We start from the raw sequence: 25,783 nt of genomic DNA on the forward strand, positions 1-25,783 counted from the left end.
AACAGTATTTCATGAAGTAAGAGAGTCCTGCAACTTTCACTCCAAGAAATTCAAAGCCCTTTACCACATTATATACTACTAGATCTTCAAACCTCCCGTCTGAGATTGTTTTCTTGCTCTTTAAAATAGTTTAATCGAGAAAAACCTTCCTTTTCCAAAAGCACATCAGAAATCAAAAGGCAGAGCACAAAACATGAGCTAGCTCTCCTCACTCTTATACTTTAATAGTCTACCCACACTCTCTCCCTCTTTAACTGTCTCCTTGCATGTTGTTCTTGGGTATATTATTTTACAAAAAAATTTCCTTCAGTAATGCCGGAATGTAGCAATTGGAGTGAATTAATCTATGTTGGATTGCATTGCAGTTGTAATGATTAGACTGGTATAAACAGAATTTATGATGAAACAGCACATTTAGACACAAGAGGGAGCTGCAATTGCAGTTATAACTACCTCCAGAACAAACACCCTGAGATAATTTCAGTGCAGTGCAGGTGCTGGTTGCTGCATTATTATTATGGACAGCAGTCAGGCTCTCGCAGGCAGAACGCTTATAAGAAGATCTCATATACATACGTATAATGTGTTCCATATCGTGGTCCCCTGACATGACCGATACCATGGCAGCCTGGAGTAGGACACACTTGTCCCACTGTTCCCACTCGATCAACAGCACCTGGTAGTAAGAAAAAAAAAGTTAAACAGATTTGTAAAAAGCTCCCTGATTCTGAAGAGCAGACTGCACTTAGGAAAACTATTCAACATAACAATATGATGTCATCTACTTTACCTAGAGGGACTTGCAAAGCATGTCCAGTTTTTGCACACCAGCCTACTGGATGAACATCAGGGCTGTCTGCATCGACCCAGAAATCGTAATTATGGTCCCAACCGTCGAAATGTATCTAAAAGAAGCGCACAGTCTCAGTGAGAGATACAGTTAAGGACATGACTCAGCTTTTATTTTAACTTCCCCCTTTGTTTCACCTTGCTCAGCTCGGGGCTGATTCATTCAATCTTTCAGTCAAGCACAAGCGTCCTTTGTGCTCAGTGTAACTATTTGCTTTCCTGACCCCTGCATCTATGTTTTGCAGAACAACCAGATTCTGGTGACACAGTCAAATCACAGGGTCTGCAAGAAAGCAGAGACCACAGGGTGCTCCAGCACGCTCTATACTCAAAGATTAAATCTATGCAAACATGATTGCTCATCTAATTGTTTCCCAAGGATCTCAAAACACTATAAAAGCCAACAAGTTCGGCGAGTTTTGCAGTGAACAAGCTAGAATTTTCTGCTGGACAAAGGGACTAGTAATAGTTAGCTCAGATCCAGGTCAGGTTAACAGAGACCAAGGATCACTGCAGTTTAAAGGCTACTGGGTTGTCTACGTGGCGAAGTTTCAAACAAATGTATGAACTGACCATCATGCTACTATACATTGGCAAAACTTGACTTTTGCTTGCAATCACAGCAATGAGACTGAGAATCAAATGGCTAATGGGGAGCGAACTCCACTTCTGCCCACGTAATCATCCTTCAGGAAGGAGAACCGTGGCTGAGAAGCCTCCATCAGTGCAGCCTCCACTTTAGCTGGCTCATAATTTCTCAGAAGCCAAAGCACAACAGATTTTTCTGGCAATATATTTATGTGAGAAGAGTTAGTTAAAATCCATTTATGTAACAAATTCATACTGGAGAATGAAGCCGCGTCCCACATGTACCAGCGTTTAACTTGCTTTGGGTTTTCCTTTAAGTATGCTAGGAAAAAAAAATTGTCAGGTAGCTTCCCACCAGCAGAACATTAATGCTGCCTTCACTCGCACAGATCTCAAAAACCGCTAAGAGATGGAAAATCATGCTGTCAAATGTTATTTCAAAATAGTTACATTAAAACAGTAACTAACAATACCAGGCAATTTCATCAGATTTCAACAGGACAAACCAACAGAAATCATTTCCAGTTGGGCAGGCCTGTAGGCTAGATCGTCTGCAAGGCGTTTGTTTGCTGCTCCTCATACCAAATGGGTATTTTTTCTGTACTGCCAATCACTGTATTCCTCAGCGCAAGGACTCTGCACTTTGAAGCAAGGTCATACCTTAATGCGATGGTCATCTTTGTCAACTATTGTTGCCACTCTTATCAAGATGGGATTTCTTCTGTCCACAGCCTCTAACTTCATATTAACTTGGAATCCGTGAGCAGGACGCTGTAAGAGAGGACTATAAGCAGAATGCTAAAAAGTCCAGGCATTCAGAGCTAGTCACTTGCTCTGAATAAAATGTGCTGAAGTTTACATCTACCATTCAAATGCCTTTGCAGCTTTGGCCCCTGATCTTACACGGCAGACTGATTCAGAGGTTAAAATCAGAGTTTCCTAGAGGATTAAGCTGTCTGTTTGTCAGCAGCCCAAAACTACTCGAGAGGAAGTCTGAACTTTCTCAGTGCAGAGGAGCATTTCACAGCCAGGGCAAGAGGCACTTCCCTAACAGAAAAAAGGCCAGATACTACCACAAGCTCCACCAACACACGGACTCCACAGCCTGACAGCGAAAATCCCAAACACAGCAGAGAGATGATCTCACATCTGACAAGGACAGTGGCCAGTTCACCACTGTCTCACACCTGAACACCTGAAACACACTACTGCGTGACGTCTCTCTTCACTACACCATGTGACATCCTTCTTGGCATCTGGATATTACAGTTATCTTCATCAAGCAGTTTACCAGCTACTTCTTACGATAACAACTGCATCTGCTTGTTAATGATGACTGTCGAGAACTGCAGTGCTGGGACTCGAGAGCAGCTCCAGCTGCCGGAGTCTCCCATCTGCAGTTGCCGACTTACCCTTTCTCTCAAACCCCAGCAGTCAAATTACTTTGTAAAAACTCCAGAATGTCCTTTGACCTGATGCGTGCCCTTTGCAGCACCCACAGATGTAAACCTCTAAGTAACAGACAGCATTTACCAATTTTTCCAACAACCTTAAATGACTGACTGCAAATTCCTCCTCTGACCTCCTCTGCTGGGGGTTATGGAGCACGGGATACTCATTCAAAACACGTCCTTCTTCACTTCTGCACACAAAGGTCAGGATTTTAGCAAGAGATGATAAATGGTGTCTTTGAACAAGATCAGGTTAATGAAAAGATTATTATAATCACTCTTCCCTCACAATCTTCCTTATCCTTTTTACTGCCAGTAGCTGGGGGCGGGGAAGGAGGTCCACTTCTGAACTAAGGGGATTACAGACTCCAAACCTCAAGTTTCTCTTTGGTCTTTTCACCTAGACGCAGACATTTATCCACAGGCTTTCAGCCACACAACACACCGGAAGCCAGACAATCTAAACTGCTTTTAGTTTTAAGAGCATCTTATTGAACCAGGCAACCTTGTCCGTCTTCCTTGAGGAAGGAGGCCGAGTGCTAGAGAACAAAATCCTGCCCAGAAGATGAGCAGGGCTATTTGTTTAAGTCTTGCTGAAGGGTTGCTGCCTTTTTGGCAATAGCTTATGAATGTTTTTGAATTGACAGCCCAAGACAATGGGTAAAATAGTGATGCTGACAACCGAGCTGTTTTTGGGTGGAGGAGAAGGCAGAAATCCAGACACAAGATCTGCTATTTGTGCTGATGATCAGTGTCTCCAGACTATGTAAGATAGCTCTTGAAAACTGTTAAAAACTAATTCAGTGAGAAATGCCTGTTCTGGCTCTCAACCCATATTTTTATGTACTGATTTCCTGTAATTGCTAGCTGGAATAGTAATAATAATGAAAAAAAAGCAATAACTGTGCCATGTATTTGCACTTCAGACCAACCAAGCCAGAAAAATAACAAGGTTTGATCTTGAAAGAGTTCTATTAACTGTTGATATATTAAATGCCTTTTTTCTTCCCCTGTCTCATTTTCGAAACACAGTCTTGGATGCTAATTTATATTCTGGAGTTTCACAAGAGCCAGAATTAGCCCTTCTACTATTCTCTCAAAGCCAGATACCTGAAGGAGCAAAACAATGGCTGCAGAGATGTACGTAAAGCAGGAAAAGAGGCAGACAAGGCAGTTGCATTCCCCCTTGGGAAGACACTTCACTTTGGAAGAATCCAAAAAAGGGAGTACTCGGTACCGAAAAGGCTCCCTGTTCTGAGCAAAGCCGTGTCATCTTCGGGTGACATTTCTCCACACATTTTATATTCTGAAAATCTGCAGGAAGAATGCCGTAATGACAGATGATTGAGGACTTCAGACTGGGAATTTTAAGTAGGTCGTACTTCACTGTTTCTTTTTGTATCATGAAGAGTTTTATTATCTTTCCAAAATATTTGTCTCTACAAAACTACTTCTACTGTTCCTCTATTGTGTAGAAGACCAATTGCTGCATTCCTTCGCTCTTGTATTCTGAAGGTTCCCATTTTCCAGCACTGTTGGGATTTTATGAGCACAGCTCAGAAAAAGGCTGAGCCTACCCTGGAGGCAACAAATGTGTCCTACTGACAAGCTTCACTCATTACCCCGCACACTGGCTCCGAGGTTTTTCACATGCTGTGCTGCATGATCGAAGATGCTGTCCGCCCAACTCTGGAAAACCTTAATCCAAGGGATGTTTTGGAGTTCAGCTGTGCTGCAGATAACTCCAGCTGTGGCCTTACAGTTCTGTAAAGAGGCAAACCCAGCCTCTTCCTATTCCCTGACACCCACCTTGCAACCTACAACAACTTCAAATGGACACCTGCTGAAATCTAGCAATTATCAAACTTGTCTGGCTGGATTTTTACCTTCCTTATCTGAGGCCTTCCTGATTGCTTTTCCTCCTCAGTCCCAAAGAGCTTACCAACAAAATATACAGGAGGGCAGCAGGTATTAACCTGCAATGCTAACTTCATCGAAAGGCATCAAGACAAATGTCACAATGACACGGAAAAGTTTTTAAACATATTGCAAAGTTCAGCAAGGTGAGCCAGCAGTGCGGAAGAAGCTGCTAAGAAAAAAAAAATCAACTTTGAAGTATGGGGGGATTTTTATGAAGTTATTTTAAAGGCTTTTGTTTTGTTTCTGCTCACAGTGAGCTTCCAGATAAATGCACTGAACTGCAATGTAAGAAACAAAAGCTCATGCTCCCAAGGTTGAGAGAACCATCTTCAGATTTAGTCTACAGGATGATCTTACTCCGTCTAGGAGTTTGGCAGAGATGCTCTGTCATCTGTTAGTATGCTTATTTCTGTGGAGGGCACAGCTGGCTCCTCCCTAGAAGAACTAAGATCTATATTAGAACATGTAAGTCCTTGATAGGAACTTCTCACTCTACCTTAATTCCAGCCTAACCAACCAGGGGAAGAAGGATCTGCACAACTGCAAGGTGAAAATATTTTAGAGAAGTTTTTAAAACTTCATGCAGAGAGGACACCTGATGGAGGAACTGCACACTTCTCATTCCCCCTCACACAGACACACCCCACCCCTTCCTCCCTTCCCCACCAAAAGTCACCAGTTGCAGGCCAGTGATGTCTACTTCTGACCCCCATGATGGGAGAGTCTGGAAAGTCTGTTCAGCCAGCATCAGTCCTGCTCAGATGTCAACTGGGAGATCCCCCTTGCCCATGCAGGGAGACCTCGAGCAGAAGACCAGCTCTTTCTCTCCTCCATGACCTCTCTGAGACAAGGTACTGCCCTTCACACATTCCTCTGAAAGCTACAATTATCTCTGTGGACTGAAGGCTCTTCCCCTAAATCTGCTAATGGAGGAAGTGAACACGTTTAGTCAAAAATCCTTTCCAAGACAGCTTTTCATGTCATTTTTTTAAAAAAAATCTTGTAGTCTGCTGCGTGTTTAGTTTTAGCAGCAGTGAGAGATGATCTTAAACTCAAAGTAAAAAAACGAGTTTCACCCTCTTGGCACAGACTTATGGTGAACCACCATCAAATAAAGCATCTAGCAAGAAAGAGCAGATAACAGCAGTTTCCCCTACCCTCCTGATCTAGGACAATTAAGAGATCCACCAACCAGTTTGAATGCTCTTGCTGGGGCTGCCTGGGAATTAGTCTCTTCCAAGTATTTCTCCCATGAGAAGGCTTTGGAATCCTTGTACCCTGAAAAAACAGAAAATTAACATTTAAGTAAGAAAAACCCACATTTATTGTTACAAACAACAGAAAAGCAGCTATGTAACACATGGCTATTACGTTACTTTAGCTCTTACAATGGATGGCACTGGAAAGTGGTCTGTTTATTCATACACACCACTTACAGCACACACAGCAGCGCTGCACGTTTCCCTAGCTTCTACACAGACCTTTAACCCTGACCTGAAAAACCTGAAGAGTTCATTTCTGTACAACTTAATCAATGCTTATTCTCTAGAGAAAGCTGCCAATTAAGGGCTAGTCAGAGGATTCTGTGATGTGCAATGGCATCACTAAATTAATTTCCTATTTTATTAACTATTCTATGTGTGAGTGCCTGCAAGCTTGTAGAAACTTCTCGTCTCCTGCTACCTACTCACCCACAGCTGAGTAAAACCAGCAGTCTGGAGATAAAAGGCTCCATCACTGTTACCATAATCTCAGACACCTACATGGGTGTGCTACACTTACAACAATGGGATGTCTCCCCCTGGCAGCTACATTTAAGAAACTGCTCTACTTTTTTTCCCTTCCTATTTCAGTATTTTTTAGCCTCAGTATTGTTTCCTTTTGGCAGGAGGGTGCAATGACTAAACCCATAGGACAGTCTGCAAATTGCTGCACGTAAATCTCTCAGCAGAGAAATCAGAATTGACTGCGGATTCTGCTGGGGACACAGGCAATTGTGATATGAGTAGGGGAGCTGCACACCACAGCCTTGTTGCATGTCCCAGGAGCAGGAATAGATGCAGTGTGTTGCTGAAGAGTAAGCGTTTACAACCCCTTTTGCATCTGCAGCAAAGGCACAGAGACTAATTCCTCCAATGCAGAGGGATCTTGTAGTGCCACCCACTCTACTAAACTTGATACGCAGTAATTACAGAAATTCTTGCTCCAGGGCCGTCAATCTAGCAAACAGCAGACATCTTTTTAAAATTTTTCTTATTTTTAAGGTGAATGAGCACTTCCAAGGCCTGAAAACAACATTGATTTTCCTGTAGGTTCTGTCCTTTTTCATTTGCCAACACTCTCTTCATTTACTGAATTCCAGTGTGGCAGGAAGAGATGTGGCTTCAGTTACTCCTTCCTTTCCAGAAATTCCATCTTATCATCTATGAAATCATGATACTGATTCCTCTTTCTTCCAGCTCACCTTAAAGGAAATGCTGCAAGAACTTCAAAGTTCTTTCCCTTCTGAAATCAAATGCAATTACAGATTACCAAACCCCATTCCATTTTCTGAAAGAGCTATGAAACAAAATAAAATGCGGTGGCAAAAAGTAGGAACAACAATATTGTTCAAGCAGTAGAGAAGAGAGTACTGAATGGAACCTGTAGCCTGCAAATACGTAATTATGTGGAAGATAAAGCTTGCAGGTTTTTTGACTGAGGCAGGAAATAAGTCTCACTTTCAACATACCAGGTGGTGTTGTCAGTGGGGTTCCAGTTTCTTGGCAGTACCCAACAGGACGAATATATGGGCTGCTAGCTTCACACCTGAATCAAAGAGGGAAAGTTGGCACCAGTCAATTTTAAAGCAAAAAGAAAAGCAGAATTTCAAATGCTGTCTGATACGCCTTTGCTGGGTTAGCAGATGCCTTCAGTGGGTGTGATCATGGTGTAGAAGACAAGCATTACCTCGTTAGAATTTATAACGCCAAGTTTTCAAGGTGCTCAAGCCGCCCCAAAGGATAGGGAAATACAAAGAAGAATGTCTGGTGCTTTAAAAAAAACAAAAACAAAAAGCCCCCTCCACGGACCATACCAACCACAGTTCAGCTCGGACATAGATCATCCAAGCTAAAATGCAAAGGAAGCGGAGAAACAAAAAACAAACCCTCATCTCCAACTGAAACACCATTACTGTGGAAGAAGAGGAAATTACTTTTAAGGTCTTTGCCAAGAATTGCACGTTATCCATCAATTCTAGCTGAAAATTAGTGGTAGTTTGCCTGGTTCCCAATTCTATTGCATGTTTAGAACTCCTGAGTCCCTGCAGGAGGCAACAGGCCTATTTGAGACAGCCCCTTTTGTCACATCTGCTCTGAGGAAGGGACCAAAGTAGTCTTTCAGATCTAGGAAAAAACCTGTGTGTTTTCAGCCAACCTGTACTTTGAAGCTTTGTTTGCCTGTGTTTCCCATAAAAATTTTCAAATTCCAAACAAAACATGGTGTGGAAACAAAGCTTCACAGGCTAAAATGGTAAAGGAACAAGATCTAAAGTCCTGCAAATGGAAACACCAGTGTTAGAAAGTTCTGCATGACGTATTTATGGCAAAGAAGGAAAAGACCAACTTGCCACCAAACAGGTGCCTATTCTGAAAAAAAACCAAACAAAAGGAGATAAGGGAGAGAACACAGAATACTGATCGAATCAGCATTAATTTGATAAGCATGTGCCTTGCATTGCTTTCACAGACAAGTTCAAAGAAAGATGCTCCATTCATGTAGGTTGGAAAACACGGACCAAAAAGGGAAAACGTTTCCTTGACTAATATTCCACCTGGCCCCAGCATGAGGGCAGGGGATCAAGATTCTCAGATGCAGAACAACTATAGCGCAGGTCAGGACTTAAAAGCCTAAATGTTGGCAATCATTTTTATTTTCAAAGGGCCTTAGCCAAACTCCGCTGAAGCAAATGGAGAAGATTTTTACTGACTTCAGTACTGCCTGCTTCCAAATTTAAGTTTGCAGAGAGACATGCCAACACCCACTACTAGTCCTGGAAGAGAGGTTGTTACTCATTCCAGGTGGTGTCACTAGCAGAGCTTACTCTTCCTTTAGCTCTGCCAGAGGAACGGATAACATGAACATTCCCTGACTCGACCCAAATCAGCCAGCTGCATCACCTCAAATGTTTTTTACCTCGAATGCTTCACAAGCTAACCCCACTGGTTTTGCACTGAGACAACTGACGAGCACTCAGCAGGAGAAGCTACTGGGCAACTGGCACTTTGTAAAAACCCAAAGTAATTACTCAGATGATTGAAAACTGATTTAAGATCCCAACTTTAGTGACTACATTTAAAATATTAGATATTATCCTTAGTGGAAGAGTGAAATAAACCACAGTCTACTTGCAGATATATATTAGAAATAGAATCTCTTTACCAGTAGTCGTAACTCTCATCCCAGTTATCGAAATGAATTAGCAGGCGGTTATCCACCATGTCCGTGATGGTTGCGACACACATCAGCGATGGATTCTTCTTGTCCACTGCCTCTAGTTTCATTCCCAGACGAAAACCAGAGGGTGTGACAGGCTGAGGAACAGGATGTCAGGAAAGGGAAATTAGCCACATTCTAGGTCAGGCCATTTAAATTACCCTTATAAACTCATTTGTTGCAGGTTGTAACCCCGAAACCCACAGACCAAAATGCACTATAGTTACTAGGAAGAGGTCTACAGTCAAGATTCCCATGTGTTCTGGCAATGATTGTTACTATTTCTAAAAAAGAGATGATGTAGCTTGAATAACAGAATCTCCAGGCACACAACACTACAGATTCAAAGGCTAAGATGCACATGCCTTGCAGTGATGAGTATTGGCAGAGGATAAGGGTGAGCATTGTAGGTCCTGTCTTATTAGTGGAAAAGTTAGAGAGTCTTCAAGGAAAACAGGTGGCTCAGAAGCAGAGCAGAGCTGCACAGTTAGGCCCTGATCCTACTGAATGTAGTTAGTGCTCTGTCCATCTGCAGTGTCAAATCCGCCAGACCGTGGACTTTGTGTCATCTGAGTGACACAAATGGGAGTGAGTGTTATACAGAACTGAGGCTAACAACCAAAAAGAAGGCAACAGTGGGTGAAGGATGAAAAATGCTCAAGATCCATAGCCTCATAATGAATCCCATGGCACACATGAGTATGCTGCTGGAAACCAGAAATTATTTTGGAAATGATTAAATTAGAGGAAAGTGACACAAATATCTTGACTGCAGGGACACAGCAAAACAGACCATTGTAATATATTTAATAAATGGTAGAGTAAATCTTTTCCTCCAGTATTAAGGAGGAAGGGAAATACAAATTCTCTCTCTGGAAAGTCAGTGACTGGGGTAAGGAAGAAAAATTGTACTAGTTTCCCATCTTAAAAATAAATCACAGCAGGAAATAGCTTGCATCTGATTGTACCATGGTTGTACCTGTGACATGAGCATATTAAAACCACGTAAATATTCTGGTCAAAACTCACTTAGCATCAGACCTATTTGAATCATCTTGTATTCAATATCACCACTTACAGTGCTGAGGGTCTTAAAAAGGCTCTTTGGAGCTGCTTGAGCTTTGCTATTCTTCAAATAGGAAGTCCAATTAAATTCTCCCTCCTTGAAACCTAGAAAGAGAGATAGAGAGATTGTTTTACGCAGCCCCGTTACATTCATATTGTTTTTTTAGAAATGGAAATTACCTGGGAAGAATATGAACTTTGCATGATAACTGCCCTTCTACAATCTTCAGGGGTTATGCATTTCAGCTAAAACATCTCTCTCCTTTTCAGTATAATGTCCAATCATTAATCTCAACCTTCAAATGTTTCTAGGAAATTGAATGCAGGAAAGAAGCAAGTTCTGAACCCCAAAGAGACTCCTTGCTTTACATGTTCATCCAATAAAGAGTTTCTAATTTGACTAACAATGTCAATCTTTGGGAATATCAAAAGGAAGCTGTTTTGTTCTTTTGTGATTCACTATCTTAGTTACACATCTTCCCTTTCAGCCACTCAGGTCGAGTTCCACAATGAAATCATACTAAAAATGAAACATGCAGAGCCAGGACAACTAGTTCTTAGTAGAATTTATGGTTTCTTGTACACCATTCTATTTTTTTTTCATACCTTTAGGAGGGAGCAGCTTATGACTTGTTTTTTCACACCAGCCAACAGGATGGATGTCTGAGGAATCAGCATTAACCCAGAAGTCATAGCACTCTGGATAACCATCAAAGTGTAATCGCATTCTGTACCCTTGAACCTATAATGAGGGGAGCTCTGATTATCATAAAGGGTCATAAAGAAGTTAAAGAAAAACACTAATCAAACACTCCTTCCATATTTGGATTTATAGATAAAAGTAAATGTAAGATCTCATTTATTTCTCAAAAGTCTAGTTTTATTTTTCCTCATCTCCCAGCTCCCATGCTCCTCTTTCCTCACTTCAAACAGTTGAAAATAAAATTGGTCAGCATAATTTCACTGGCCTCCTATTCCATACTCATGCACATATTACTGTGCGGCATATCTGGAGTAAAAATGCAGCCCAAGAACTTTTATGTCTATACCAGATCAACACAGATTTCACATAACTGAAGAAGCATAAAACCATTTTAACTTGCTTACATTTACTAAGTCTTAGGGCCTAATTGCACTGTTCTTTTTCATATTTGTTCATTGCATGCAATTAATAGGTTTACTATTCTGAGGTATAATTGCAAAAATCTGACAGTAGAGTTTCAGGCATAGATCCTTAACCACATAACACTATTCCTTCAGTGTCACCTTGAACTCCTCCTAAGCATTAATTAATTAAAGTACTATTATTCTTATGTGTCTACTTTTTATTGAAAAAAAATCCTGAATGTACATGGGACTTTTGGAATCAAAGATAGGAAGAGCAACTACCTCAGCCACTGTGAGAACACAAAATCGAGAGGGGTGTTCAGGATCCAGCCCTTCCAATTTCATTCCAATTTTAAATCCATTTCGGCCTTGTGGGAATGATTGATACTGTGAGAGGGGGAAGAAGGAAACATTTGTTTTTAATTCCTAAAGACAAAATCTATTGCAGAGCAGTCATCAGATATACTTAAGGCTTCAAATTTTCAACTCAGAGAAGAAAATTCTACCACTAAATGATCGCTGCTTTAATACACAGGCGCAGGCACAGAGATCAATAATGGCATGATCACCATATTTCAGATTTACTTGTTATTCTAATTAATCTCTCAAAAACACTGAACCACAAGCCTGTTGCAATTAGCTATGAACAAATCTTTCAGCAGATGCAGAAATGAGCTCTGTTCAAACACAAAAGAATCCCCTTCATAGCCCAGTGTAGGAGGGCTGGCAGAAACAAAGAGCCAGGAAAGCTAAAATCACTTTGCCTGTGTCAGCACGAGGTCAGCAGTCCAGACTTTCCCAAAAGGTAACTCCTCATCTTCAAATGGTAAAAGGGACAAGGCATGTTTGATCTGGAGCTCGTTTACACAGTCACTCCAGAAAACATTTGTGTTTTTCATTTATTTGCAGTCTTAATCCAAATTACATATTTGAAGTATAGTAAAGGCTTAAAAGAAATCTGAACTGGAATTGCAAATGGCTTACTGCATCCACTGCAGTTACCTGACCTTCCTTCTCATCTCACTCTGCAAGGTGCCAACAGCCCTTGTCTTTTAAGAGCTCACTGGGAGCTGAACTTTTAATGTGGGCTGGCGCACTGGAGTGCAGACGCAGCTTCACCGAGGCTAAACTCATCCTCTTCCACCTTCAATGCATCAGACTATGAAGGAACACAACTTCCACCCTCTCTCGTAACAGTCACTTCTCATTGAGACCATCTACGACACTCACAGAGCTAACTGACTTGCAGTTTTCTACAGGGGAAGGATGGAAGGGGTGTTGTACAACCACAGACAAAGCACAGGACATATGAAAGACATTAAGCTGTCCCCCTCCAACATTACTCGGAGATTGCCTAACAGCCCATTTATCCAGAGCTACCCAAAGCAGATCGAAACAGTCATTGTTTATTTCCGAGTGAGATTTCAACCAGCATTTTTTACACCCTGGTTTGGGATGAGACTCACAGGGCAGATGCTTGTTTCCACAGTGCTTGAGGGCTGGAAACAAACACGTGGGGGTTTTACTGCCTGCTTGCACCGAAACAACTCAAAAACGTAACTGCTGGCTTAAGGGTAGTCTCCAATCCTACCTCCCCGGAGTTAGTAATTCTGTGATGTTGCCTGAGAAAAACATAACAAGAGAGCTGAAAAAGCTGCCAACCTCTCTGAACAGTTTTAGGGGAGCAGCTGGCATCCGTTCCTCTTCTAAGTAGGAAACCCAGTTCCATACCTTCTTCTTTCCAGGAACAACTAAGCAATCAAAAACAAAGAGAAAAATCAATGTTTCTCTCGGATGCCTCCCGCTCTGCCCTCTCTTTTTCTCCTCCCATGTACACGCCAACGCTGTTTTGCTGTTGTACCCCAAAGGAGGCAGTGTTACCCAACTTTTGAGGAAAGGTATGAATTCCAGCAGTAGGAAAACCGTGCTCATTTCTCATTTTAAAAAAATGTATTATATCACAGGTCAAATGAATTGTGGCACCCGGATTGCTGGCAAGCTGCCCATGGAAAGTTGCCACTGTAAAGTCTGGACAAGATATAACAACTTAAAATTGTGGAAAATAATTCCTTCTCCTGATATTTCACAGAGGAATAAGGGGTTAGATATAAACTAAAAGACAGCACAGAGAGGCATATAATTGCAGCTGAAATACACCTAAAACAAAACAAATGAAAAACCAAGTGAATTTTTGTTTAGTTCACAAGATTTTTTTAGTATATATACACATATATTTATAACCTGCTAATACCACAATGCATCTGCTAGACAGGCAGCTACCAGTACACAGACGATGAAAACAACAACTTGGGCAGGTGCTTGGATTCATTCTAGTAGGACCATGGTCATACACACAGAAAAATACGTTTTAAATGCATATTAAAAATCTCCCCCCAGTTTACATATGCCAACTCCTTTAAGGTATATAATAAATTTAACCCAAAGTCTATAATCAATCACATGTTGTTTACAACTTATTTTCTGTTTAGCATTTGTAGTCTGTGGCTACGAAGCTCTCCAAAGTCAATGGAAAAAGTATTCTTACTGGCTTCAGGGAGCTTTGGATCAGGCTGTCTCCTTCTAGATCCTCTACACTGTGCCCACCACGCAGGCAAGTCTAGCATATTCTTGCTAATACATTTCAGAAGACTGACTGTAGTAAGAGGGTTATGTACCTAATAAGCTATTCGGAATGTGAAATGAGCTCTACTGTCCTTTCCTCTTCTGTTTACTATTACTCATTTTATAATAGCTAGTAAAAAAATCTATAAACATTAAAGAAAAGAGACTATGAGCTTAGCTCACCTTGTTTTATTGGTTTAGTGTTTCTGCGGCTTTTCATATTATTTGATTTATTCTTCTCCTAGACACAGATATGTTAAAAAAAAGTTTAGCAATACTGTTTTTTCCTCCCTCTTTGATCATCTCACAATGCAGGTACAATAAGGATGTAACATGTAACTAACAGGACTATTAGCTAGCATTATTGTCTTCTGAATAACCCTGCAAGAACATTAGTAGGGTATGTTATGTATATAACTTTGATCCTGCAGTATCCCAAAGTGCTTTACAAATTATTTTAATATATGCTACTAAAGTTCATTTAAATATGGCTACTGAAGAGCAACACGGGCCCAAAATCTCCATTACAATACAGAGGGTTTGCCTTCTGCAGTGCAGGATTTACTGCTCACATAAGCAACCTTATGGTAATGCTCCACTTTCCTTTTCCTTTCAGAGGTTCTTATGTCCATCTATACCAGGGAATGGATACAGAAAAAAAAAATTTATGAAGCCCTGAAGGAAGCAGAAGCTTCAAGCAACTACTGTCATAGATGAACACCCCAGAAAATGTGGTCTCCCTGTGACACACTTGGAGCCAGACTGCCACTCACATTTCTTCTATGTGGTTTTCAAACTCATGTTAATTCACCCAGGGTTGTCATTTCTCAAAGCAACCAAAAAGGGCAAATCTGAAATGCAAAGCTGCCTGCCAAACATGCCCCAGAAGAGACAGGGGGGCAGTTTCAAGTGAGGAGAAGGGGGAAGAGACAGAATGCAAGTACTTCTGAAAACACATGTACTTAAAAACATCTTATACACATCACAGAGAAAAGCTGAGCAACAAGATGAGTTAAACTGTTCATGACATCAGAAGTTGCAGCTTGCATTACCAATGAACACCTACCCCAGTGTCTCTGCATTACGAAAGCACGTGCAATACGTGAATAAAAAGAAAATGGTTCAGGCCTGAGATGCTACACACACGGTAGCAGAGTGCAGGCTTGCACAAAGAAGGGCCCCTAAAGGGAGTAAGATGCTTAATGAAAGTTAAGAAAAGATCAGGTCAGGACTCAGGTACTTCTATTCATCCACCATTAATACAGGTCTCTAGTAGTGTAGTGAGTGTACATGCAAGTACCTAATAAAAAGCAATAAAACTCTGCGGTTTGACACTGATCTTCACTATCACAGAACAGTACTTGACTGTAGTTAGATAAATTATTTTTGGAGGCATGTGTTTTTATTACTGTGCAATACACTTGGTGCACAGGGCTATAACTACACCTATGAAGACATAGTCTGAAATCTTGACTTCGACTTCACATGAGCTATTCACCCTTACAACTCCTCAGACTTCAGAACAGATATTCTCATTACTGATGTAAATCAGGATCAGACCCAGACCATTCTCATGGGTACAAAACAACCTCCCTCTGCTCAGTTTGCATTGCACAGTGAAATCTGAGACACAGAATGGTCCCTGCTCTTCACAGTTCCCTTTCTTTAATGAAAATACATGCAGCCTCATTTACCTCATCCTCATCTGCATTTTCCTCGTCATCCTCAGACTCCAGAAGCAGCCTTCTCTTCCTTCTGAGACGTTTGACAGGTCTGTCAGCCTCATTCACCTGACAGCCACTGCTGGTATTAAGATTTCTACTACTTCCCCTGTTTCTGCAATCATCTGGAACGTCTCTGGTATCACTAAATATCCAAAATTGAAAACAAAATAAAATTAAAAGTGCAAGAATACTCCTGCAGCATTCCCAGTGTCTCTGTACCTCTTTGGAAGAATGAGAATGCCTGGGCTGACAACCTAAAGAAGTGAATCATGTTTGCAGGATCTGCCAGATAGATATCTTTTAAAATCCAAAGTACCGGCACTGCTGTCACCACCAGCGCAGCTCAAGAGGGTCTTTAATTTTGCCTTTTTACAACTCTATAGGAAGTTAAGACATCATGCTTATCTGTAGGATGGGGAACTGAGGCATCAAGCACACAACCAGCATTTCCGCAGGCTGGGAAGAGAAATGAGGACCGAGCTCTAGAGAGGAGCTTTCCTCTGTCGGGCATGGGAGCCTCCAGGAAGGTCATCGGCAGAGCTGCGCAGGTGGCTCTGCTTCAGCCGTGCCACGGTAACGCTTGCTCTGAGGATTTCATTCTACTCACAGCAACACTTTTCTCTAACACAATGTTCTCTTTAAACATTTTTAAACACAGAACAGGAAGAATATGGGGTTTCTTTACCTGTCCCTGTGCTGCTGGGAGCCCATCTGAGTACAGAACTTTCCATTCTCAAAGCAATCCATTTGCTCACAGGTTTGGAAATGGGAGCAGGGCACGTCTTCTCTGGGCACTGCAGAAGCAAAGAAAAAGACAACTATTAAAGTGTTAAAACACCTTTCATGCAATTAGTTTTGTCAAAGTCCTTTACAAACTTTCCTTAAGTGACCCTCAGTATCCCATTGTGAGGGAAGTAATTATTATCTGTGTGCTGGCACATAGAAAGAGTGTACCATCTCATTAAAGAAAACCCCCTTTTATCTGTAATAATTTTGGAGAAACCCTGCCCCCTGTAAAAGTGATAAGGGAGGATATAATCTCAAGGCTATAACCAGGACACAGTTACAAATCATTTTATATTTCTTTATTCCTAGTAACCCTCTAACTTGAAAGACAAATGTCAAACAAGTCCATCTTGTTTGGATACTTTTAATACAGTTGGTTAGGTTTAAAAACTTCAGCCTTTAAATATACTTTGTACACATGAAAACCCTTCATAGGCAGCCTCTAGAAATAGCACATTATTGATGGGAGAATAGAAACAATTATTTCTATATCTAGCAAGGGATATATATCAACATTTCATCTGAATGAAAGCATGAAAATGTAAGGAATAACTCCAATATAGCATTTATGTTTACTTTCTCCTGTGATTTGAGTTCTTCCTAATGCAAATTAATTTATCTTTAATATTTTAACAAAATACAACTACAGTGATACCCATTACCAGGCATCTGCACTATCCTGATGCATACTTTGCTCAAGTAACCTGACGTGCAAATTGTGAACAGGGGCTCCTACGTATACGTCATTCCTATTCTGCATTTAGTGGCACCGTTTGTGTGTGCTGGTTCAATCAATCCATTTTTTAATGCACCATTAAACACTTTAAAAGAAAAAAAAAAAAAACAAAACCACACCACATCACACAATCCAGAACGCTGAGATATGAGTCACTTTATTTTTTGTTTAAAGCCATTTTCATAGTCTCCTTACCAGTAATTGTACTCATTCTGCTAAGACGACTGACATTTTTCATTTACATTGATTGCTCCCTATAGCCCAGTTATGGACGTCAGATGGTGCTGGCTGGAATTGGGCAGATAGACGGCCTGCACACAGAGTGCATGCATGCCTGCTTGTATCACAACTTAAAGCCTCTCCCTGTACCGTTGGGGACCAATGATTGCAGGCAGGGAAAAGACAAAAGAGGGAAAACTTGCAAGAACCAAGAGCGCTTGAAGGGATCTGCTCAATTAGAAGTCACACTGATCTATGAAATACACTTGGACTAAAAGGGTGTGAAAAATTCTTAGGGCTGAGCTGTCCATGTAAGAGTTGGTTCTTTGCGTGACGGATTGACATCTCCTCAGCTCTTGCAGACGAGGAGAACAACCCACAATCAGCGGGAGAGTAAGCGAATGCCTGTAAGTGTAAGTGAATCTGCAGAGCTTACAATGAAATCTGAGATGAGAAAAGCCAGCAGGGAAGACAGGTACAAAGCCTTCCTACCCAAAACCAGAAATAGTTCCATCAAAATCCTGGGGAAAGCCAACTGGCAGACACTTGTCCAGGCAGGCAACAAGAGGAGAGATTGTTCTCTTCCCAAAGAGGAAATTCCCTCCATGGGGGTATACGATTTCAGTGATGTAGGGATCCAGCGTTGCTAACGCAGACCTTGTACAGAGTTAACGCCCCTTCAATTACTGCATCAGGATGCACTGGTGATGTCGAAGACAATGAGGCACTGAACAGGCTCCAGCTGCTGTCCTGTAGTGCCTCTGTGTCCCAAGCTAATTCTCAAGTCTCCTGCCACCACCTTAGAAGAAGATCTGTGTCGATACAAGGCGTCAGGCAAACCTATCAAGGGCTCCCTATGCCATAACCACATGCTGTCACGTTTAACCAAGAGCATCTTTAAAATATGACCTTATGCTGGATGGCTAATGATACTCTTGGGATGGGAGCTCTTAATCATCACTCACTGACTAGCTAGGACTGGTCTCCATTAGGACTCTCTGGAAGACACTCAGGCACATCTGCAAGGGAGCTCTGCTGAAACAGTGAGTAATTTAATCACAGGAAACTAGTGATTTACCAAAGTAAGCGAGGCTGGCCAACCTAAGCAACCGAGTGGTCTGGAATGAAAGAGCTCAGAGGTTAACATACAAATATTCTGTTTTGAGCTACTGGTTTCTGGATAAACAGAGTAAGAACAGGTCTGCAAAGAACTGAGATATTTCTTGTCCGTTACATTGATGTGCATGTCCAGTAACATGCTTGTATTATCCTGTTAAAACTCAGTTTTTCCCTAATTTCAATTACAGTAGCCTTGGAAACGTCAAAACTCTTATGGCTTATAGTGTATTTCTTGGCATGAGCCTGGTTAGAGGAAACTCTCAAGGATGTTCTTGCAAAGGTAACTGACACTACTGGGGATTCACCCTGAGCCAGGAATGCCAGGTTAGCACAGCACTGTGCCATCCATTCATGTTCCACGCTGCGTAATGCATGCAACCAGAGAAAGGAATCACGCTGGAAGCTCCCGTCACCCCCGAGAGAAGTCAGCTAAGGCACAGCTATACGAGTAAATCAAACAGTGCCAGGTCCTGCAACTCAGCCACATGCATCCTTAGCACAGCGCCGGGCCACTTCTGGCCTAGGGCACCCAGTACCATCCCAAGTAATTCTGAAGCATGGTTCAGGAGTTAGCATGGAGCTGAGATGGTGCCCAGTGGGTGCAACCTATCTGTTTTGGAGGCAAAGAGTATTTAATAAGGTATATATGACCAGATCATTCTGGTCTCAAAGTCCCAAACCAGGCAGTTTAGTTTAAATACAGATGCAGACTTAATTGCTGTCATGACAAGTAAATCACCGGTGTTAAGGAGAAACGTTGATGTCATTGCTGATCCACTACCCTGGAAAGAAGGGGCTCCATCTTCCCAGAATCACCACTTAAAGAGATCCTAGGACGTAAGTTAAAACTCAGCGTGAGAGGGATGTTTGACTACATCGACAAATCCAGCCCAGGTCGTTTATATAACCACACTTACCTTCCACAAAGGCGAGCACAATGCATGCGTCAGGTACTGTTATGACTACGCAGTAATTACATTCACTCTAAATACTCCTAAAATATTCGAAAGAAGACAGTGACTCACTCCACATGCTGCGCCAGGGAGCACCACGCTACTGAAGCACACATTTCAGTTAGACCTGTTTCTAGAAGCTTTTTCAGAAACTGTATATTCTCTTCCACAGCAAAAAGCTCACCTTCCAAATCAGTGCTAGAGGCAGCGGAAGCGTTGATAGCAGCAGGAGCAAAGCTGGTTGGGTTGGCATTTACTGCTGAGGCTGAAAGATTTTTTATGGCTTCTGCTTCTACTTCAGTAATGATTTCTAGCAGTCCAAACTCATTTAAACGGAACTGCAGGTAAGAGAAGAAAGCAAGCGAATAAGCAGTAGTAAAAGGGCTAGGAAGGTGACAGGAAGGAATACAGATTCCCTGAGGAGCAACTACGTATGGGACAAAAAGAAATGGCTGTATGTACATTAAAAAGCATTAAAAATAAGTAACAATAAAAGTGAGAAACACCCAATGCAACTCTTCTTCAAAATGCCACCAACGGGCCCCCAAAAAAGTCCAACGATGCATTTTGTTGTCAACAAAGGAAAGCAATGTTAATTCTACCTGCTTTGGATGTGCTCCCCTTATAAAACCCAGACCTCTGATGAACACATCAGAATAAACACCCTGAGAAAAGCAGTTTAACCCAAAACTCTGCTCTGACAGTTCAAATTCATCCATAAAAGCACAATTACATTATTGCAGTTATGCCATACAGCAACTTCCCTAACTCAGTGCAAGCAGGAATCACCCAGCTCTTGACAGAAAGGTCATGTTCCAGTGGAGAACTTGTCCAGTACGTCCCCAGCTGGTGCTGGCTGGGCTTTAAAGACCTCAGAGCACAGCAACAGCCGGGACTGCATAAGCACCGCGAGCATCTGGAGCTGCAAGAGGCCAAGCGGTTCTCAACCCTTCTTCAATGACAATTGACAGTCTGGTGGGAAATAACTTCCCAGAGGAGCAGAGGAATGTGGGAATAAGCAAAGGCAATACCATCGAAGAACAGCAGACACTGAGAAGTAACTAGCCTTTCTTCGATTGATAAGCTTGTCCTTGCACAGGACCACTTATTAGTGAAAGCCACAGTGGGGCCCTGATCCAAAGACAGAGGGGAGAGTCTCAAGTCCAAACCAACTGTTTCCGAACAACCTAGAAATACACCTAAGAGAAGCCACAGGCAGTGCAGGTGGGTAGGTGACGTGTACCAGTACGGCCAGGAGTCACAGTGTCTGAACTCCCAGTTCCGGCTCCCCCAAGTTTTGACCCCTAAGAAACCCTCCATCAGCTGCTGGGGTAGGTGACCTTCCTGCGGAGGTTCTGCTAGCGCACCCATCCGCTGATCCAACACAGCACCTGCCTACCAACCCTGCACACACGCTGCCTGTCCTACTACAGGCCAAGAGTAAATTCAGATGCAGAACAAGAAAACCCCTCTAGACACATGGCAAAGCACTCACACCATGGGGTAGCTATGGAAAAGGAACGATATGTGCCAGACTTCAGAGACTCTTCATCCTTTAAGCTTAAAACATTTCTTAGGCTATGAAGGAACACTTCCTTGGCCCAGATAAAATTATTAAAGTGTGCCAAATAGTGTCAATGTGCATCTTTTATTAGTCCTCATCTGCAAAGGCAACCGAGCACCAAAAAAAAAAAAAAAAAATTTTTTTTTTAAAATCACCTTTCTGAAGAGCAAATAGCTCTAAAGATTACTCACTCCTTGATCTTCTTTACTGTCTCCAATACGGAGCTACTGAACTCCAGAATGAAAGAGACAAGTCAAAGGTGGGTTGCATTTGCAAGCTCTGCTCCAAAGCTTTTATTCATAGCACTTTATTAGTTTGAGATCTTTTCTCAGCCATCCGCTCTTCGCTCAAACCTGCTAAACCCAGTTTAAAAGCATTTCCTTCATCTCTGAAGCAGGGCTCCTCATTGCATTGAGAAGCACCGCTCTTCCTCTACTCCTGCATGCTTCCTGCACTCCGGAACCTGCCTCCAGCACCCTATCAAAGCCTTATCCCAAATGTTCTTCCCCCTCTTCCCTCTTCTTTATCTGAAGCCTGTATTTCTTAAAGCTTCAAAGATGCTGGACTTGCTTCTAAAAAGCTCACTTCTTCCTCTGCAGCCCTGAAGAGACAGAGCATCATTTTTATTTCAGCACAAAGAGAAACAATCCATTTCAAAGCAATGATAATTCTAAGTGGACTAAGTTTCCTGCAGGAGACCATCCAGTTTAGAGAAGAAACCTATCACTTTCCTCAAATGCCAGAAGAGAAGCAGCAGCACAACGGTGCAGATCCCAGGGGTTCCTGGCTGTGGCTGATAAGGATAGCTCAGCATCAGGAGCAGAAGGTCAGTGGAAGGAGCACCTCCAGAGCTCTACGTGCCACTAAGTGGCAGAGCGAGCACGAAGCAGAGCTCGCAGCTGGAGGTGGGGAAGGGTGCCAATGTCATTTTGTATTAGATTAGTCTCAGGGGTAGTGACATTCCTGCATACAAATTAACAGTTCTGATTCAGCCTAAATCAGTGAAGACAGCAGGCTGTTATTTCCTCCGTTAATAATTTGATGGCATACCTGCAGCCACACGAACTGGTGAAGCCCAGCCCAGGCCCCAGAAAACATAAGTTTGCGTTAGAAAACAATGAGCATCTTTATTAATAGTCTCTGATCTGGTGCTGAGGACTGGCTGATCCACGGAGGCAACCTCCAGTTTCATCCCGAGACTCTTCAAGGCAACATCCCTCATTCCTAAGTTCTGGAAATGCATAACTGTGCCACCATCAGGACTGCATCTTCCTTTACACAAAGGGGTTCAATGTAGCACGTTTGCTAATATGAAATCTACACAAACCCTCCAGAAACAATCTGTCCTTCCTGAGAATTTTTTTAAGGGAATTAAGGAAAAATATATTTAATCATGCATGCAATAACTGCAATACAGCAGGAAGAGAGGGGAGAAAAAGATTAAACGGCAAAAGCAAAAAAAATTAAGTGTTTGACATTTCTGCAGGGGAAAAAGAAAGTGCCTGGCATCTTAAGAATGAAGTAGCTTCCTGTGCAGCTAGTTACCACGTTCCAGCTAAACATTTCTACTACACTCACTAACCATGGCACTCGGTGTTCTTATACTTGATCATCCAATATAAAACAATACAATATTATTTGGTGTCTTTCAGTCTAATAAATAACATGGTGCTTTGTTGATTCTCTTCTATTAAGAGGAATCGATAAAAGTGAAGCTCTTTCTGCAAAGGAACGTTACTGCTGTTTAACAGAAAACCTGTGGCAATACACTGTTAAGCTCTTTTAAGAAGCAGAAGTATGATGAGTTTGATTAAATATAGGGCAAAAGTTAGGCCACTGCAAAATAATCATCCAAAGCACCTCCTAGGAAGTCAGTGGGCCCAATTCCATGTCAGTTTTATGGAAGTGTAAACTGCTGATCTCAAAATACTCCAAGCATGCACGTTCATCCACGTTCTCTCGATGTTTTCTGGCAGAAGCATTTTCCTCGTAGCCTAAGCGAGGCCTGACAGCCCATGTAGGAGACTTTTCTGCACAGAGGGAGAAGGAGGAAGGGAGGAAGGGGAGACTGTCAACACCTCCAGAAGGTGGGGGTCCTGATTCTGAATGCCTGATGTGATACCAACAATCTGATTTTTCAAAGCTCTCAAGTCCCTTCAGCTCCAATTTATTTCACTTGAAATTGATTTCCCCCCGCCAGAGATTCAGAACTTGCAGCCTTGAGGGCAATTTTATGTATTCATTTTCAGCCATCAGAAGTGCAATCGAACTGAAATAACAGTTGAAGGTAATTTGGGAAACAGTCAACAGACACTCACCCTCCTCCCTCCTCTAAAATAGAACACCATGTTTGTGACCATCAGATCTTGGTTCCGATTTACACGAGAGCTGTATTCGTCACTATCATGAATATGTAAAACAGAGACAGCTGTCAAAAGCTGCAAAAAAGAACCACTGATATGAAAAGAACCTAAAGACTCAACCCTACAAATTGAGAAAATTTGTCTTTCTGAGAAAATGTCTTTCTCATGCTGGGCTGAAATTAATGGGATTTCTTGCCTGAGTATGTCGTATGGACATGACTGAGAATTAGGAAGATCAGGCCCATAACTTCTATCAGCAGAAAACAATTATTTAAAATACTTCCTGCCTTTAGAAATCAATTGAGCAAGAAATTAGAAGGGGAGAGGGAGTATCACCAGGCTTTCAGAAACATTACTAAAATTTCACCACTTCCTTGGTAATGCCAACCCCATTGTTTAAAACAAAGTGTTTTCGCTGCACAACTTTTATTTGCAAACTGCAGAAGATATAGCAAATATTTTGCACTGCCAAATGCATGGTGGCCACTCATGTACTGTGTTCCTTGGTTTCTTACTTGTATGTTGCTACCAGGCAAGGTACCAATGCCGTCTTTCCAGTCTAAGGCATTCAATATATCGCAGTCTGCTGTCGGGATGCTGATGATTCTCTCCGAGACATTCTGTTCCATCTTTCTGCTTAGTCTTTGGACTCTTTATTTAATTTTAAGAAAGAAAACTAGGGTGTGAAAACAAAACAAAACAAACAAAAAAAGAGGCACAGAATAAACAGGCCTGTCGCTTACATTTCACGAAGGGTTTTCAGAGCAATACGAGTTTCAAAAGATGGGAAAAAACATCAAACTTGCATTTTGCCCATGACACTTAAGTAAATATGAGTAGGAAGTTAAGAGCGTTAAGCATATGTGCAGTTTGAGGACAAAAAGATAAACCAGTAAGTTTAGCAGTTACTTGATTTGTATGACATTTTTGCCAATTACAGATCACTGGCAAGATCCTGGGGTCTCTGGATTCAATAGGAGCTTTGGTCCGGATATTAGGAGTACCAGGATTTAAAATGACAGAAACACAAATATACAGGAGTATGCACAAACTCACATACTATATACAAGTGACAAGTCTGTACAACTTGGGGGGGAGCAGCAGCATCTAACAGCTGTTGCCAGATCCCTCTATACTGCTATAATGTCAAGGCTCTATGCTAGAAATGCTGTAAAGCTCTTAAAATGTTTAAGCTCCATGTATTGCTTTCACATCCCAGCAAATAAACTAATGGGCTCCATTAGAAGGCTCAACTAAAAGCCATACTGCTATATGGGCTCCCCATATCCAATTACTCAACTATTTTTGTGGTAGATGTTAACCAAGCACTGACCATAAATTAACTGTACGTTCCTGCCCTTTAAACGTAACCTGAATATTTTCAATCTATGAACATAACTGCTTGCTTCAAAAAAAAAAGAAAGAAAAAAAGATTCACAACCTTCCCTTGAACTGTCAGCTCTACTAATTTTTCCAGTGTGAGCAAACCCACTGGTGTTAAGTTCGAAAAAGCACAGCCCAACTGACAGGTCTAACTGCATTCCTGTGGGAATGGGGCAAAACTGCCCACGGTGGGGGTCTTCCCTCTGACATTTGAATGCTTGAGCTCAACAAGGTCACTCTGAGCTCTTAACTGAGAGGAAGCGCAGGCATCATCCAAGGACCATGTGCTTGATTTGCCTTTGGCAGATCCTTTCTCTCCTTGAGCATTGGAAAGTGCCTTAAGATACATAGCCAGGGCAGGTTTTTAACTGCTGAGCACTTAAATTAGGGCAGGCAAACTCCACTCCTGATGTGAAGCCTTCCATATGCTAGACCTTCTACCTACAGGTTGAGAGTGTAATTCAGCCAAAGGCAAACCCACAGATTTGATGTAGGATAATTTATGGCATTTGAGCATTCCTGCAACTCTAATTCAAGCATCGCAGCTCTTTATGATTATCTTAATTGGGTCAGAAGCAGGACAGATGTTTGTAAACTGCAATACCAAGTATCTTTGAGTATCACAATCTAATCCCCGTAAGAGGAGTTCCTCCTCCTTTTTTTTTTTTTATTTCCCCAAAATATAAAATTCCAGCTACTTACAATCCTGCATAATCGTGAAGATTAGCGGCATATAGGCAAGTCAGAATGAGTCAGGAGGGTGAAAACGGGAGCAAAGCGGAGCAGCAGTCAAGCTGCGGAAGCCAGTTCAGCTTCCACTGGTTTTAACCGAACTGCAGGTGCGGAAGATCCGCAGCT

At 41.9% G+C, this 25,783-nt stretch overlaps 1 protein-coding gene across 12 annotated transcripts in view; it reads right to left on the minus strand.

Annotated features, from left to right (window-relative positions):
* Positions 1-25,783, minus strand: part of LOC142419397 (lethal(3)malignant brain tumor-like protein 3) — a 52,410-nt gene that overhangs the window by 17,337 nt on the left and 9,290 nt on the right. For 3 of the 12 annotated variants that reach the window (XM_075522344.1, XM_075522342.1, XM_075522343.1), the window contains 13 exons: positions 16,488-16,596; positions 15,773-15,944; positions 14,262-14,319; positions 13,119-13,207; positions 11,739-11,843; positions 10,956-11,091; positions 10,363-10,454; positions 9,231-9,382; positions 7,540-7,616; positions 6,001-6,086; positions 2,098-2,208; positions 791-905; positions 577-676 (listed from right to left, as the gene is read on the minus strand). In XM_075522344.1, coding sequence (XP_075378459.1) covers positions 577-676; positions 791-905; positions 2,098-2,208; positions 6,001-6,086; positions 7,540-7,616; positions 9,231-9,382; positions 10,363-10,454; positions 10,956-11,091; positions 11,739-11,843; positions 13,119-13,207; positions 14,262-14,319; positions 15,773-15,944; positions 16,488-16,549 — 1,355 coding nt within the window. In that variant the 5' untranslated portion in view covers positions 16,550-16,596. Of the gene's footprint in view, positions 1-576; positions 677-790; positions 906-2,097; positions 2,209-6,000; positions 6,087-7,539; positions 7,617-9,230; positions 9,383-10,362; positions 10,455-10,955; positions 11,092-11,738; positions 11,844-13,047; positions 13,208-14,261; positions 14,320-15,772; positions 15,945-16,487; positions 16,597-19,799; positions 19,933-24,057; positions 24,092-25,783 lie in introns of those variants that run through there. The other 9 variants (XM_075522351.1, XM_075522350.1, XM_075522349.1 and 6 more) reach the window with 7 other exon arrangements.

The sequence above is a fragment of the Mycteria americana genome, chromosome 21 (genome assembly GCF_035582795.1).
Source record: "Mycteria americana isolate JAX WOST 10 ecotype Jacksonville Zoo and Gardens chromosome 21, USCA_MyAme_1.0, whole genome shotgun sequence".
Lineage (NCBI taxonomy): Eukaryota > Metazoa > Chordata > Aves > Ciconiiformes > Ciconiidae > Mycteria > Mycteria americana.